The 14,328-nt window shown below is 34.5% G+C and overlaps 1 protein-coding gene across 1 annotated transcript in view; it reads right to left on the reverse strand.

Moving 5' to 3' along the window:
* LOC145291081 (otogelin-like protein) overlaps window positions 1-14,328 on the reverse strand; it is a 201,916-nt gene that overhangs the window by 172,554 nt on the left and 15,034 nt on the right. Inside the window, exons 2-5 of the mRNA XM_080136596.1 lie at window positions 13,600-13,785; window positions 12,963-13,024; window positions 2,954-3,156; window positions 2,522-2,630 (exon numbers count right to left, since the gene is read on the reverse strand). Coding sequence (XP_079992722.1) covers window positions 2,522-2,630; window positions 2,954-3,156; window positions 12,963-13,024; window positions 13,600-13,604 — 379 coding nt within the window. The 5' untranslated portion in view covers window positions 13,605-13,785. The remainder of the gene's footprint in view (window positions 1-2,521; window positions 2,631-2,953; window positions 3,157-12,962; window positions 13,025-13,599; window positions 13,786-14,328) is intronic.

Consider the following 14,328-nt stretch of genomic DNA (forward strand, 5'->3'; position numbering starts at 1 on the left):
GAAATGTTTTCTCAATCATTAAATCATTTCTCTCTGATATTTTATAAGAATAGTGGTTGATGGGCAGAAATCAGAAGCCCACAGTATTAATGCTGGAGTCCCCCAGGGGTTCATCTTGGGCCCAATTCTCTTCCTGATCTACATCAATGATCTCCCAAAACACATACTTAAATCATTCGTTGACATCTATGCTGATGACACGACCATCAAAGGCTGTAAATGACAAAGTTCTCTCTAATTCTCTCTCCTTTGATCTTGAGTGTGGTACAATGGGGAAACAGGTAGCTGGTCACTTTTAATGCATCCAAAACCAAGCTTCTATCTTTACATAATCAACGCTCTGATCCCCATCTGGCATCAATTGAAATGGATGGCTCTCGTCTTGGGGAGGCTCCATGTTTTGACAAGCTTCTGGGTTTGACCTTTACTCCTGATCTGAAATGGAACACATACATCAAATCTGTTGCCAGGGACGCTGGGAAAATGGTAGGATCCTTCTACCGCTCCAGAAGATATCTCACTACTAATGCAATTCTCTATCTGTATAAAAGCCAAGTACGTCCAAGGATGAAGTACTGCTGCCACATCTGGGCACACAGAAGAGACGTTGCGAGCCTGTCTTATCATTATTTCCATGGCAGATGCTCGTCTGAGCTCCAATCCCTCGTCCCCCCTCGCCAATCTTTCACAAGAAACACCAGTCTGGCTGAAACTACTGTCAATAATTTTCCCCACTCTTTATCTGTGCCTAAATCCTGTGTACTAAAAGCGTTAAAAACAACAAAATATTATTGTTTGGAAATCAAATTTGAAAAACTTGATAATTTTTTTTAATTAACAAAATCAGAATAAAAATGAAACTTTTTTTCTGCTTTCATTTTGAAAACAGAAAAAATAGTTTTCTATTTTTAAGAGAATACAAACTTGTTAATATGCTGACAGCGATGGTTAGCGCATAACGAGCCGTTTCCCTTAACTGATTTGAATTTCTATAAACGATAACATTTTAAAGAAATTTCCGCACAATTAATAATTATCAAATATTCACATATTATACATGAAAATAATTCTGAAACTATTATCTATATGAAAATGGATGGTATATATCGATTTATCTGATCAATTTTGAATTACTCTTTGACAACTTTGCTCGGTCATAACTTTGCTTCTTGTACTCGTAAAAAAAATATCAAAGACCAGTAAAGATGGACTTCTATGCTTATATAGCCTGTAAAATTTCAGCCATATCCGATCAAATTTAACTCTGCGCATATGTATCCAAACGTAACGTATGAAATGTAAACATTGAAAAAACAGTTTCCCTTTTTGCTGTCATCATTTTTTACCGTTTTTGTTTTTCATTTTTAACTTGGAGCATACAAGCATTGAACGCATGAAAGCAAGATAAATTAAGATCATTGGGATGCTTATTCTATTCTCTTTTCATCAAAGTAATTCTTTTAAAAATTGACCAACAAATAAAAAAGATATGACTTGTTGAAGCACATTAGGTATGTAATATTGCTGATGTCCATGAAAATTTAGCATACGCTTGTAATGCTATATTTAACTCCTAAAAAATATGAAGATCTACTTTTTTATTTTGACCTAATATGTTTAAACAGCCTTTATAAATAATATGAAAGAAGAAATTTTGAAAAAAAAGAAAATTAACATTTTAGAGTGGGGGATCACTTTTCTTTATAAATTTAACGTAAAATGAGTACCCACTTTTTGGCCACCAATCGTTTAACGAGACATGTCACCTCTACACCTCTAGCATTTTTTCAACTTTGGCAATCGGGGGGAGGTGGGGGGGAGCAAAACATAACAAATATAATTTTTTTTTTTTTTGGTGGGAGTGAGAATTACATTTGAAACATAAAATAACAATAAATTTAATTAATTTTATGAAACCATTCTCTATTTTCACCTAACAATTTCATAAACAAAACGAACCCCAAAATAGGAAAAATTCAATTTGGGGGGAGGGGGATACATTAGAAACATAAAATGACGAAAAATTTCACTTAATTGTTTTTTTAATTCATTTTTGGTAGATCATTTTTTTTAGTGGTTCTGCCTACTTGGCTATTTTATTTATTTATTTATTTTTTCTTTTGAGATCACACGGGCATTTGCTGTTATTTTCATTGAAACAAAAGTTGTAATGATTTATTTTTAATTATTTATTTGGGGGGAGGGGGTCTATCCAGTGCTGAATATCCAGAGAATTGTTTACTTCTCTTTGTATCCCTTCTGCTGAAATATTTGGCAGAGATGGTATCAAGTACTTCTTTTTTGAGGCGATTACATTTACATGTTTTTATCTGTTCTTTTATTTTTGGAATTGTTGTAGAGATATCCACGTTGCCCATGATGAAAATGATTAGTATAGCAGGTGTGTTCCAAATAGAACTTCATATCAACCCAGGCAACGCCGGGTACCCATGCTAGTTTTCAATAATTTCATATGATATAATATTAAAGAGCAAAATAATAAAAAAGTAAAATCACTTACAGGTTTGATCTATAGAACTGGAAAGGTATAGTAATACATTATTAACCACAACTTCATTGCAATCATTGATGATAATATTATTAGCATTACCAACTGTAATGTTCAATGTCTGTAATGAAATAAAACAAATATATTATGAATGCATCAACTTGACTAAACAAAAATTTTAATTATAATTCTAAAATAATGACAAATAGAAATTATCACAATGTCATAAATTTTAAATAAAATATTACAAAAAATTATAAGATCAGTTTACTATTTATAATTTGTATTGAGATTTGATAATTATTATTGCATAATAGAATATACATTGAAAAGATAATAAGTTTAAGAGAATCAGTTGTAACATGAACTCATATGGAAATTGTAAATACATAAATTATATCATTGAAAATTATGTAAGTATTAAATATTCTAAAAGGTACTTACTCTTTTACAATTCAGAAGTGATTTACATTTAGCCAAGTTCACTTCGATAGACCACAGCGGATACTTATCTAATTGGCCATTATCATAACGATAAGCAGCTGCCAATGTGTATGATCCATTACCCTCAAAGGTATAGTACTTGTTATGGAAGACTACCAATGAATTTTGTCCAAATAAATGGCAGGTATTATTCTTCTCATAAGCTGAAAAATAATAATAATTAAATGTTGAGAAACGTCTTCAATAATATACTGTATTATTATTATTCAGCAATAAGTCAAACTGAAGGGTGTGTATTTTTAAAGTTAGAAGGACAGATTCTGCATAGTGTTTTTGTTGAGATAAGTGATTTCAATTTTAATCATACTTTTTATTTTAGATTAAAATACACAAATTAAATACTGAAATAAAATGGAGTTATTAAACTCCATTTTATTTCAGTATTTAATTTGTGTATTTCTGTTTTATTAAATGCTAGCTTTTTTTTTTTTCTCGTACATAAATGTTTATTTATCTACCGAGTTGATTGCAAAAATAGATTACGAATTGTACTCATTTTTAGTTCGTGAGAGGGGAATCTATCACCATACTTTCCCTTAAACACGTCTGTTGGACTTTTATTAAGTATTCTACTTAATAATTTTTTTTTTTTTTTTTTTTTTTTAATGGAGAGTAGAAAACGCATTGTGGATGCGTTATCGGCAGCTCCTGTTACTCTCGCTTCTTCTTATTTGTCCCTCAGTCCTCATTTTTTAATGAGTGATTTTTCTGACAAAGGGAGAAGAAAAAGCTGTTTTCTAGGTTGGCAGTATTTTGTACGAACAGTTGGCAGAGATGGCAGAAATTTTCTGTTTCTATGTCTATCCTTGTAGCCATGTCACTAGTAAGGGTGCTGGAGGTAAACGTTTTGTCTGGGCTGACGTTATCTGCCTGATAGTCAGGGACCCGAACCTTGGATTAACCACTAAGGAGGCTGTCCTATCAGCAGGTGCAAAGTACTGGGGCTGCTGTATTGCCATTTAGTGAATGGATTCTGGACCATGCAGTAGCTTCTGGTGGGGCCTCTTGATGCCATACTAGTGGGTAATTGTTACGGCTTTACCTTATCATTAGCTACAAATAAAAATAAAAAAAATTCTTCATTTCTTTTTCTCTCTCTCTAAGTAAATCTGACGACCTAGTCCACAAATTTCAAAATTTCATCATGACAAGTTTCAAGAAAAAATACACGATTAAACCCAGTTCTCCAACTTCCAACGTAGACTCCTACTACCATGTCTCCTTCTCCAACATCAGGGGTCTACGTTCTAACCTTCCAGAGGTTGAAACCCAATTACAGGAGACTAAACCAGAACTTTTATTTTTAAGTGAAACTGGCATTGGACAGGCTATTTCCCTAGAAGAGTTCGCAATTAAAGGATACTCTAACTTAACTTCTAAATCTGACCCCCAAGATCGCCATGGGCATGGAATATGTGCCTATATTAAAGATAGCTTTCCATGTGGTAGGGACATCTCCAGGGAAGATCCTAACTTACCCTATATGTGCTTCCGGGTTGCTTTAGCTCACACTACGGCATTTTTATTTACTCTCTATCGCCCCCACCCACAACAGTGGAGTTACTATCTTTAAAAGCATATCTGAGAAAATTGACCAAGTCCTATCTGCTTATCCTTCAGCTAACATTCACGTATGTGGAGACTTCAATGTTCACAACGTTGAATGGTTGACCCACTCAAACAAGACCGATGATGAGGGGAGGTTCTGTCATGATTTCTCCATTGCCTATGACCTCACTCAGATTGTTCAGGAACCCACCCGTGTGCCCGACAATGTCGGCCAGTATGCGAGCCTACTAGACCTTTTTCTCACAACTTGCCCTGAACTATGTTCAGTTTCTGTTCTGTCGCCTCTTGGATCTTCCGACCACTCTGTTGTATCAATTAAGATAAAAATGAAATGTAATAAGTCCCCAGACGTACCTCTCCATCGTACAGTATATCGATACACTAAGGCTGACTGGGATAGCTTCCGTACATTTATAACTGATCTACCTCTGCATTCCATATTTAAAAAGGATGTGTCCTCTATAGTATATGACCTGACGGAATGGTTAATTGTAGGTATTGACCGTTTCATACCCTCGAAAAAGTTTCAGCAAATACCTAACAGCCAGCCATGGTTCTCTCCAGAATGTGCTGCTGCCATTGCGCACAGAAATCACTTTTTCCACTGTTTCCAACGTAATAGATGTATGGAAACTAAAGCCGCTTTCAGGACTGCCAGCAACCATTGTAAGAAAGTAATAAAGAGCGCAAGATGGTTGTATGCTCAATCTGTTAAGTCCAAAGTAGCTGAGCAGCGGCTTGGTTCCCACCAGTTTTGGCAAATAGCAAACAGAATTCTGAACAGAAGCGTGTGCTCCATCCCAACTATCATCAATGGACCTGAGGTAATCTCGTCAGCATCAGACAAAGCCAAACTCTTTGTCAAGAACTTTGCAGCTAATTCTACCTTTTGCGATCAAGGCCGCCAACCCCCAATATTTCCTCCTGTATCTGAAAACACACTATGTGATATACGTATATCTGTACGTGATGTTGCCAAGCTAATCAAAAACCTTGATTCCAGTAAAGCAACTGGCCCGGACGGTATTCCAATTATAGTACTCAAAAAACTTCAACCTGAACTAGCGCCCAGACTTACAAAACTATTTAAAAAGGAGAATAGTTTCCCATCTCCCTGGAAAATTTCATCAGTATGCTCTGTATTTAAGAATTCAGGTGATCGCTCATCCCCCTCTCAGTACAGGCCAATAAGTCTCCTGTGCGTCATGAGTAAGTTGCTGGAATACAGAAGTAATCAACCATCTCAACAAAAATGCCCTTCTTAGTGACACTCAATATGGTTTCCGTTCTACTAGATCTACAGCAGATGTGCTTACAGTTATATCTCATAGGGTTAGCAAATCTCTCGACGGAGGCAACCTTTCTAGGGCAATTGCTCTTGACATATCGAAGGCCTTTGATAGGGTATGGCATAAAGGTTTACTTCATAAGATCTCTAGCTATGGTATAGCTGGAAATGTCTTCTCAATTATTAAATCATTTCTTTCTGATAGGTTCATAAGAGTAGTAGTTGAGGGGCAAAAATCAGAAGCCCACAGTATTAATGCCGGTGTCCCTCAGGGGTCAATCCTGGGTCCAACTCTTTTCCTGATCTACATTAATGATCTTCCAAATCACATCCTTACATCATTTGTAGACATTTATGCTGACGACACTACCATTTATGGTAGCACATCCAAGACAGTAAACGACCAAGTTCTCTCCAATTCTCTCTCCTCTGATCTTGAGCATGTAGTACAATGGGGAAAGGAGTGGCTGGTTACTTTTAATGCATCTAAAATCAAGCTTCTCTCTTTACATCATCAACATTCTGATCCACATCTGGCATCAATTGAAATGAATGCCTCTCGTCTTCAGGAGGCCTCAAGTTTTGACAAGCTTCTGGGCTTGACCATTACTCCTGATCTTAAATGGAACACGTACATCAAATCTGTTGCCAAGGCCGCTGGAAAAATGGTGGGATCTTTCTATCGATCCAGTAGATATCTCACTGCTGATGCTATTCTCTATCTATATAAGAGCCAGGTACGTCCAAGGATGGAATACTATTGCCACATCTGGGCAGGAGCTGCTAGAAAGGACTTGTCCTGCCTTGATACAGTTCAAAATAGACTTCGTAGCCTCGTAGGAGATGTCCTTTTCTCTTCCTTGTAACCTCTATCTCACAGAAGTGATGTTGCGAGTTTGTCTCTGATGTATCGTTATTTTCATGGAAAGTGTTCGACTGAGCTTCAATTTATGGTCCCCCCTCGCAAGACTTTCACAAGAAACACTCGTCTAGCTGTAAACACTATCAATAATTCCCCCCACTCTTTATCTGTGCCTAAACCTAAACGTAGATTCCATGAACAAAGCTTTTTTATTAGAACTGCACGCCTGTGGAATTGTCTTCCGTTTACCTGCTTTCCGGCTGACTACAATATGGTTGTCTTCAAGTCTAACGTAAAAAATTCTTGATGAGCCGTTCCATATAAGTTATCAAATTTACCAAATTTTCATTACTAATGATTATTATATTGTCCAATTTCTACTGTACACTCTTTAACCCTTATCCTTGAGTGGCCTCTTGGCCTTGATAATGCGTTGATACCTATGAAAAAAAAAAAAAAACAAGAACAAGTACAATGTGAACAAGTTCTAATTGAATCGTCCCCCTAAGTAATCCAAGTTACAAAATTCCCACTGTTTACTATGCTAAAATCACAATGACTAATGTATACCTATTAACCCTTATCCTCGAGTGGCCTCTGGGCCTTGATAAGTGGTGACACCCATGTAAAAAAAAAAAAAAAAAAGGTTTGTCTATAAGTAAACATATTTTTTCGTATACAGTAAGGTTTCACCACATCCAGAAAATCACTCACAGAAATTCTACATTATTTTCTTTCCATTAAAAGTAATTGAAAAAAGGAAAAGTGGTTTGTTTCAAGCATTACTCATAAACAATTGAAAAATTAAATCAGATGGGTTATTAAATTGATATTTTCCAATATATATATATATATATATATATATATATATATATATATATATATATATATATGCAATACATATTGTGTTTAATATGGTTGTTTTAAATTTGAGACAACAAAAAAATATGATTGCATATATGTACTGGGGTAATTATGAAGACCAAATAAAATGGTTTATTAAATTTATTATTATTTTTAAAAAAATATATTTTTGGTTTAATATTGTTGTTTTCAATTTAAAACAAAGAAGGACTTGTATGTGTGTATTTGTAATAACTGTGAAAAAGAAACTAAATACTTTATTAAATTATTGCTTGAAATACAAATTTTGTGTATAATATTGATGCATTTTGAAAAAAAAAACAATGTATATGGGGGAGGAGCACAATCAGTCTATATGGAAATCAAGGATGTATTATCCTGAAAAAGTCTTTTCTTAATTTTGATCACCTCAAACAAGGTAATTTGACACTGGAGCATAAGGGGTTACTGGAATAGGAGTCACATTTATAAGGTGATATAAACAATGAGACAATTGAATTTGATTTTGAATATATTTGTTATTCTTAGGAGAGACGAATTTTTAATGTCTATGTATCATTTGCTGTTTCGAGCAAAAGAATATTTTACCTACCTAAGACGGGTATTACATGTATGAAATAATTGTATCTTACCTTGTAATTTACAGCATGTATACGAAATAATTTTACCTTTGCAAGGACGGGTAATTATACAAGACACATTTTAAATAATTTTACCTACACTAAGACGGGTAATTTTAATACATATGAAACAATTTCACATACTTTTTTTACCTCAAAACGGACACTACTCTCTCTAACCTGACCCTCAAAAGAAAACGCAAGGGTACGTTTAAAATTAACATAATCATGCTTCTTTCTACCCACCACTACAACCATCACATCATTCTCGGATAATAACATAAAAAATTTAAAAAAAATATAGATTACCCCCTAAAGAAACTGGCCTAATAAACTTTTATAGTAAACCAACAGTATGTATTAATTTAATTTTCAGATCATAAACTGTTTAAGCCATATCTGGAATCGACTTCACAAATGAAGTAATTTTGAGATAGAAAATTGTTTAAGCAATTTACAGTACAGACTTTATATTGTGTCAACTTCATTTAATCCAGAGCGACGCTGATTAATCTGCTAGTATATATTTGGCCCTATCTCATTCAATCCCGAGCAACGCCAGAAATTTTGCTAATATATATTTCCATCAATTTCCTTCAATTCCGGGCGACGCTGAGGATATTGCTAGTAAATTTTTTCACCTATCTCATTCAATCTTGAGCAACGCCGAGTATTCTGCTAGTGTATATGTGCAGTTATCTAATACAATCCAGGGCGACGTCAAGTATTCGTCTATTCTATATTTGTACCTATCTCATTCATCCCCAGGTGATGCCAGGTATTCTGTTAGTATTTATTTGCACCTGCATTATTGAATACCGGGCGATGCCTGGTACTCTGCTTCTATATATTTCCACCTATATCATTCAATCCGAGGCGATGCAGGGTTTTCTGTTAATATATATTTCCACCTATCTCATTCAATCCCAAGCGACGCTGGGAATTTTTCTAGTATATATTCTCACCTACTTCATTCAATCCCAGGAAATGCCGGATATTCGGCTAGTATATATCCCAATCAATCTCATTACATCCTGGGTGACGCAAGGTATTCTGTTAGTTAGTGAATCAATCTCATACAATCTAAGGCAACACCAGGTATTCTGCTAGTATATATTTGCATCTATCTCATTGGATCTCAGGTGCCCGTGTATTCTGCTTGCATACATTTGCATGTATCTTATTCAATCCCAAGTAACACCGGGTAATTTTCTAGTATATATTTTGACATATCTCATTGAATCCCATAATTCTTGGATATGTTACTAATTTTGAAAATCATTTTTTCATAATTTAACCCACATTATTGCCCTCCTCTTTCTAAAATAACTTTGATACATTGTCTTGGCTGTTTATTTCATTACAAGCATACTAATCACATAACTCACATTTAATAATTTTTCATAATTCTGGGATATGTTACTAATTTCAACAATCATTTTCATGATTTAATGCACATGATCGCCTCCCCATCACTAAAAAATAATAATTTGAAATACTGTCTGGGCTGTTTTTTTCATTAAAAACACACCAATCAAATAATTCACATTTCATCATTATTCATAATTCTTGGATAATTTACTAATTTTGACAATTATTTTTCATGATTCAACCCGCACTATCGCCCCCCGCCTCTTACTAAAATAATAACTTTGATACATTGTCTAGGCTGGTTATTTTATTACAAATGCACCAATAAAATAACTCATATTTCATCATTTTTCAAAATTCTTGGATATGTTACTAATTTCGACAATCATTTTAAATGATTAACCCACATTATCGACCCACTCTTATTAAAACAATAACTTTGATACATTCTGCTAGTATATATTTCCAGCAACATTTTCAATACCGGGTGATGGTGGGTAAAAAGCTAGTATATATTTCCAGCAAGTTTATTCAAACCCAGGCCATGCCGGGTACTTTTCTATTTTATATTTCCACCTATTCAATCCATTCAAGGGGGATTCTGGGGATTCTGCCAGTATATATAAACAATCCTGGGCATTCCGCAAGTATATAATTCCACCTATCTCATTCAATGTCGGGTATTCTGTTTGTATATATTTCCACCTATCTCATCCAATCCCAGGCGATGCTGGGTATTCTGCTCGTACATATATCCACCTATCTCATCCAATCCCGGGCAACCCCAGATATTCTGCTAGTATATATATATCAACCTATCACATCCAATCCTGGGCAACGCCAAGTATTCTGCTAGCATATATCTTGACCTACCTCATCCAATCACGGGAAATGCCAGGTAATGTGCTAGTACATGTATACACCTATCTCATCCAATCCCGGGCAACGCCGGGTATTCTGCTCATACATTTATCCACCCATTTCATCTAATTCCGGCCGATGCTGAGTATTCTGCTAGTACATATTTCCACCTACCTCATCCAATCCCGGCAACGGCAGGTATACTGTTAGTAAATATATCCACCTATCTTATACAATTCCAGGCAATGCTGGGTATTCTGCTAGTACATATATCAACCTATCTCATACAATCCCTAGCAATGCCGGGTATTCGGTTAGTACATATATCCACCTACTCATACAATCCTGGGTGATGCCAGATATTCTGCTTGTACAAACATCCACCTATCTTATCCGAATCCAGGCAACGCCGGATTTTTTTTTAGGAAACCTTCCACCTATTTTATGCAATCCGTGGCAACGCAGGGTATTCTGCCAGTACATATATCCATATATCTCATCCAATCCCAAGCAATTCTGGGTATTCTGCTAGTAGATATTTCCACCTATTTCATCCAATCCCGAGCAACGCCGGGTACGCTGCTAGTGGATATATACACCTATCATCCAATCCCAAGCAATGCTGGGTATTCTGCTAGTACATATATCTTCCTATCTCATCCGATCCAGAGTGATGCCGGGTATTCTGCTAGAACATATATCTACCTATATCGTCAAATCCTGGGCAACGGCGGGTATTCTGCTAGTATATATATTAACCTATCTCATCCAACCTCGGGCGACACCGGGTATTTTGCTAATACATATATCCACCTATCTCATACAATCCTTGGCGAGCTAGTAAAAATATCCACCTATGTAATCCAATCCTAGGCGACGCCGGGTATTCTGCTAGTACATATATCTACCTGTCTCATAAAATTCCGGGCAACTGCAGGTATTCTGCTAGTATATATATCAACCTATCTCATACAATCCTGGGCGACACCAGGTATTCTGCTAGTACAAATATCAACCTATATCATACAATCCTAGGCAATGCCGGGTATTCTGCTAGTACATATTTCCACCTATCACATCCCATTCAGGATGATTGCCATGTATTCTGCTAGTACAAATATCGACCTATATCATCCATTCCCAGGCGACACCGGGTATTCTACTAGTACATATATCCATCTGTCACATACAATATCGGGTGATGCTGGGTATTCTGCTAGTACAATTATCCACTTATGTCATCCAATCACAGGCAACGCCGGGTATTCTGCTAGGAAACATTCCACCTATTTCATCCAATCCCAGGCGACGCCGAGAATTTTGCTAGTATATATATCCACTTATCTCATACAATACCAGGCAATGCCGGATATTCTGCTAGTACATATATCCACCAATCTTATCCGATCCCAGGCGACGCTGGGTATTCTACTAGGAAACATTCCACCTACCTTATCCAATCCTGGGCATTACTGTATATTCTGCTTGTACATATATCCCCCTATGTTATACCATCCCAGGCGACGTTGGATATTCTGCTAGGAAACATTCCACCTACTTCATCCAAGCCCGGGCGACGCCGGGTATTTTGCTAATACATATATCCACCTATATCATACAATCGCGGGCAATGCCTGGCATTCTGCTAGTTACATATATCCACCCATCTTATCCGATCCCAGGCGATGCCGGGTATTCTGCTAGGAACCATTCCACCTATCTTATATAATCCCCAACAACATGGTGTATTCTGCTAGGAAACATTTCACCTATCTTATCCAATCCCAGGCGACGCCAGGTATTCTGCTAGTATATATATCCACCTATTTCACCTAAGATATGGCAACAATATTCCATGCAAAGGTTAATGATGGTTTTATAAAAATATAGAATACTGCTAGGTGTGAGAAGTTTTCTAATAATGTAGAGGGAGCCTACTTTCTTTGCAGCAGACTGATCAGCATCTATATACTTATTCCACTGCATGTCATTTGAAAATGTCAGGACAATGAGTTTAAACATTGGACTTTTGGAAAGGGTTCTATTAGCCAAGAAAATCAATGATTGGAAACGTTTCTAATAATAGTTAAATGAAAAAAGATTTGCCTTGATAGCATTAAATGTGACTAACAATTTTTGAGCCATTTTACTATAGAAGTCATTTTCCAAGGATTCAGCTTTGCATGTGTAAAGATTCAATTTATCCTTCTACTGATATTACAGCATTGTTGCATCAACAAATAGATTAATCATGGGAGGTTTGTTAATTAATATGAGCAGTAATTTAAGTCTAGATATCAACCCTTCAGTAATATCATGCATTAATATTGTGTTGTTTGGATACACAGCTATTGAGAATGGCTATAATCAATAATGATACAATAATATAAAATATTTTCCAATTTGGAAAATTCTGTTCTTAATAATATAAATGGTAGATATAACACATTAATCAAAATAATTAATCAAATTTAAAAAAAAATAAACATTAATTAAAAAAAAATTCAAACTCACCTCTTTCACAATCAGGACCTTCATAACCTTTACAGCACTTTTTAATAAATTTAAGTACTGACCTATAATAAAAAATAAACAATGTTTTAATGACTGATCTTTATAATTGGCATTTTTCTAAATTCTTAGACTGTTTTAAAAAATAAGCACATTTTTTTTAAATACTCTTTTTATTCTTTAATGATTGAAAACTCAGTCTTAAAATTATTACCATATATTTTTGGATCACTTATTGAAAACCCAAATTTTAAAATTATTGCCATATATTTTTGGCTCACTTATATTTTGTTTATTCTTTAATGATTGAAAGCTATATATTTTGTTTTCATTGACATCTCTCGTTTGAAAAATAACTATTTTAGTTGTGGTAACAAACTTTAATCGTATGTGATTAAATAAAAGCAAATATGATTACAAAATTGAATAAAAGATGATTACCTCCTGGTTATTAATAATGAATTTCAAATATCTTATTTAAAGCATATAAAATTGTAATAAATATTCAAAATGGATGAAAATGTACAAATTTAGGTAATGCTGATGATACAAAGAATTTAAACAAAAAATAAACAGAATTTATAAGAAATAATTAATTTCAAAAACATTCATAGGGAGTAATGTATAAACTTGTACTTACTTCATATAAAGGCATTTTCCTGTTGTAGATTCATTTATCAAGGTTAGTTTTTCCGTTTCATTTGCAAGATTACCAAATTTATTCAGTAATAAACCGGAATTAGCAACAAGTTCTTTCAAATTATCTATGCATTTAGCTTCATAAGTAACATTGGCATAGTATGTCAAAGGTCCTTCCACAAAACATCTATAAAGATAAAAAATAAAAAAAAATGGATTATTGATTATTACAATTGTTAGAGTTTAATATTTGTTTATTTTTTAATGAAATATTTTTCTATATAGGTTCCACACTTTGAAATGAAAAAACAAGATTTTCATTATGTCAATTCTTTTTCTGTCTATCAGGTTGGAACGGAAATTGTGTGCATTTTGTAAGGCTCAATAAAACAAGGAAAGCAAAATATATCAGTTAATTAATGATTAATATAATCATCATTCTTCTCAATGACATTTTTCCATCTGACAATAAGGTTTTTATTGCATGGATGATAAAATTCCTTACATTTTGAATTGAAAAAAGAAACTTATTTTAGACTTATTTTGAAATAAGTTTTAATCCACTCAAATGATTTTTAAAACTTTTTAAGAGATGGTAATTTGTTGATACAAGATCTAGAGAATATGTGAGATCTTTTGTTGTTTGTACAATATGAGTTTTGTGTTCATGATGAAGATTATACAAAAGCCATTTTTCAAATTGTGACAATTTACCAAGCCTTTTTTTACT

The sequence above is a fragment of the Euprymna scolopes genome, chromosome 12 (assembly GCF_053919585.1).
Source record: "Euprymna scolopes isolate OS-2025 chromosome 12, ASM5391958v1, whole genome shotgun sequence".
Lineage (NCBI taxonomy): Eukaryota > Metazoa > Mollusca > Cephalopoda > Sepiida > Sepiolidae > Euprymna > Euprymna scolopes.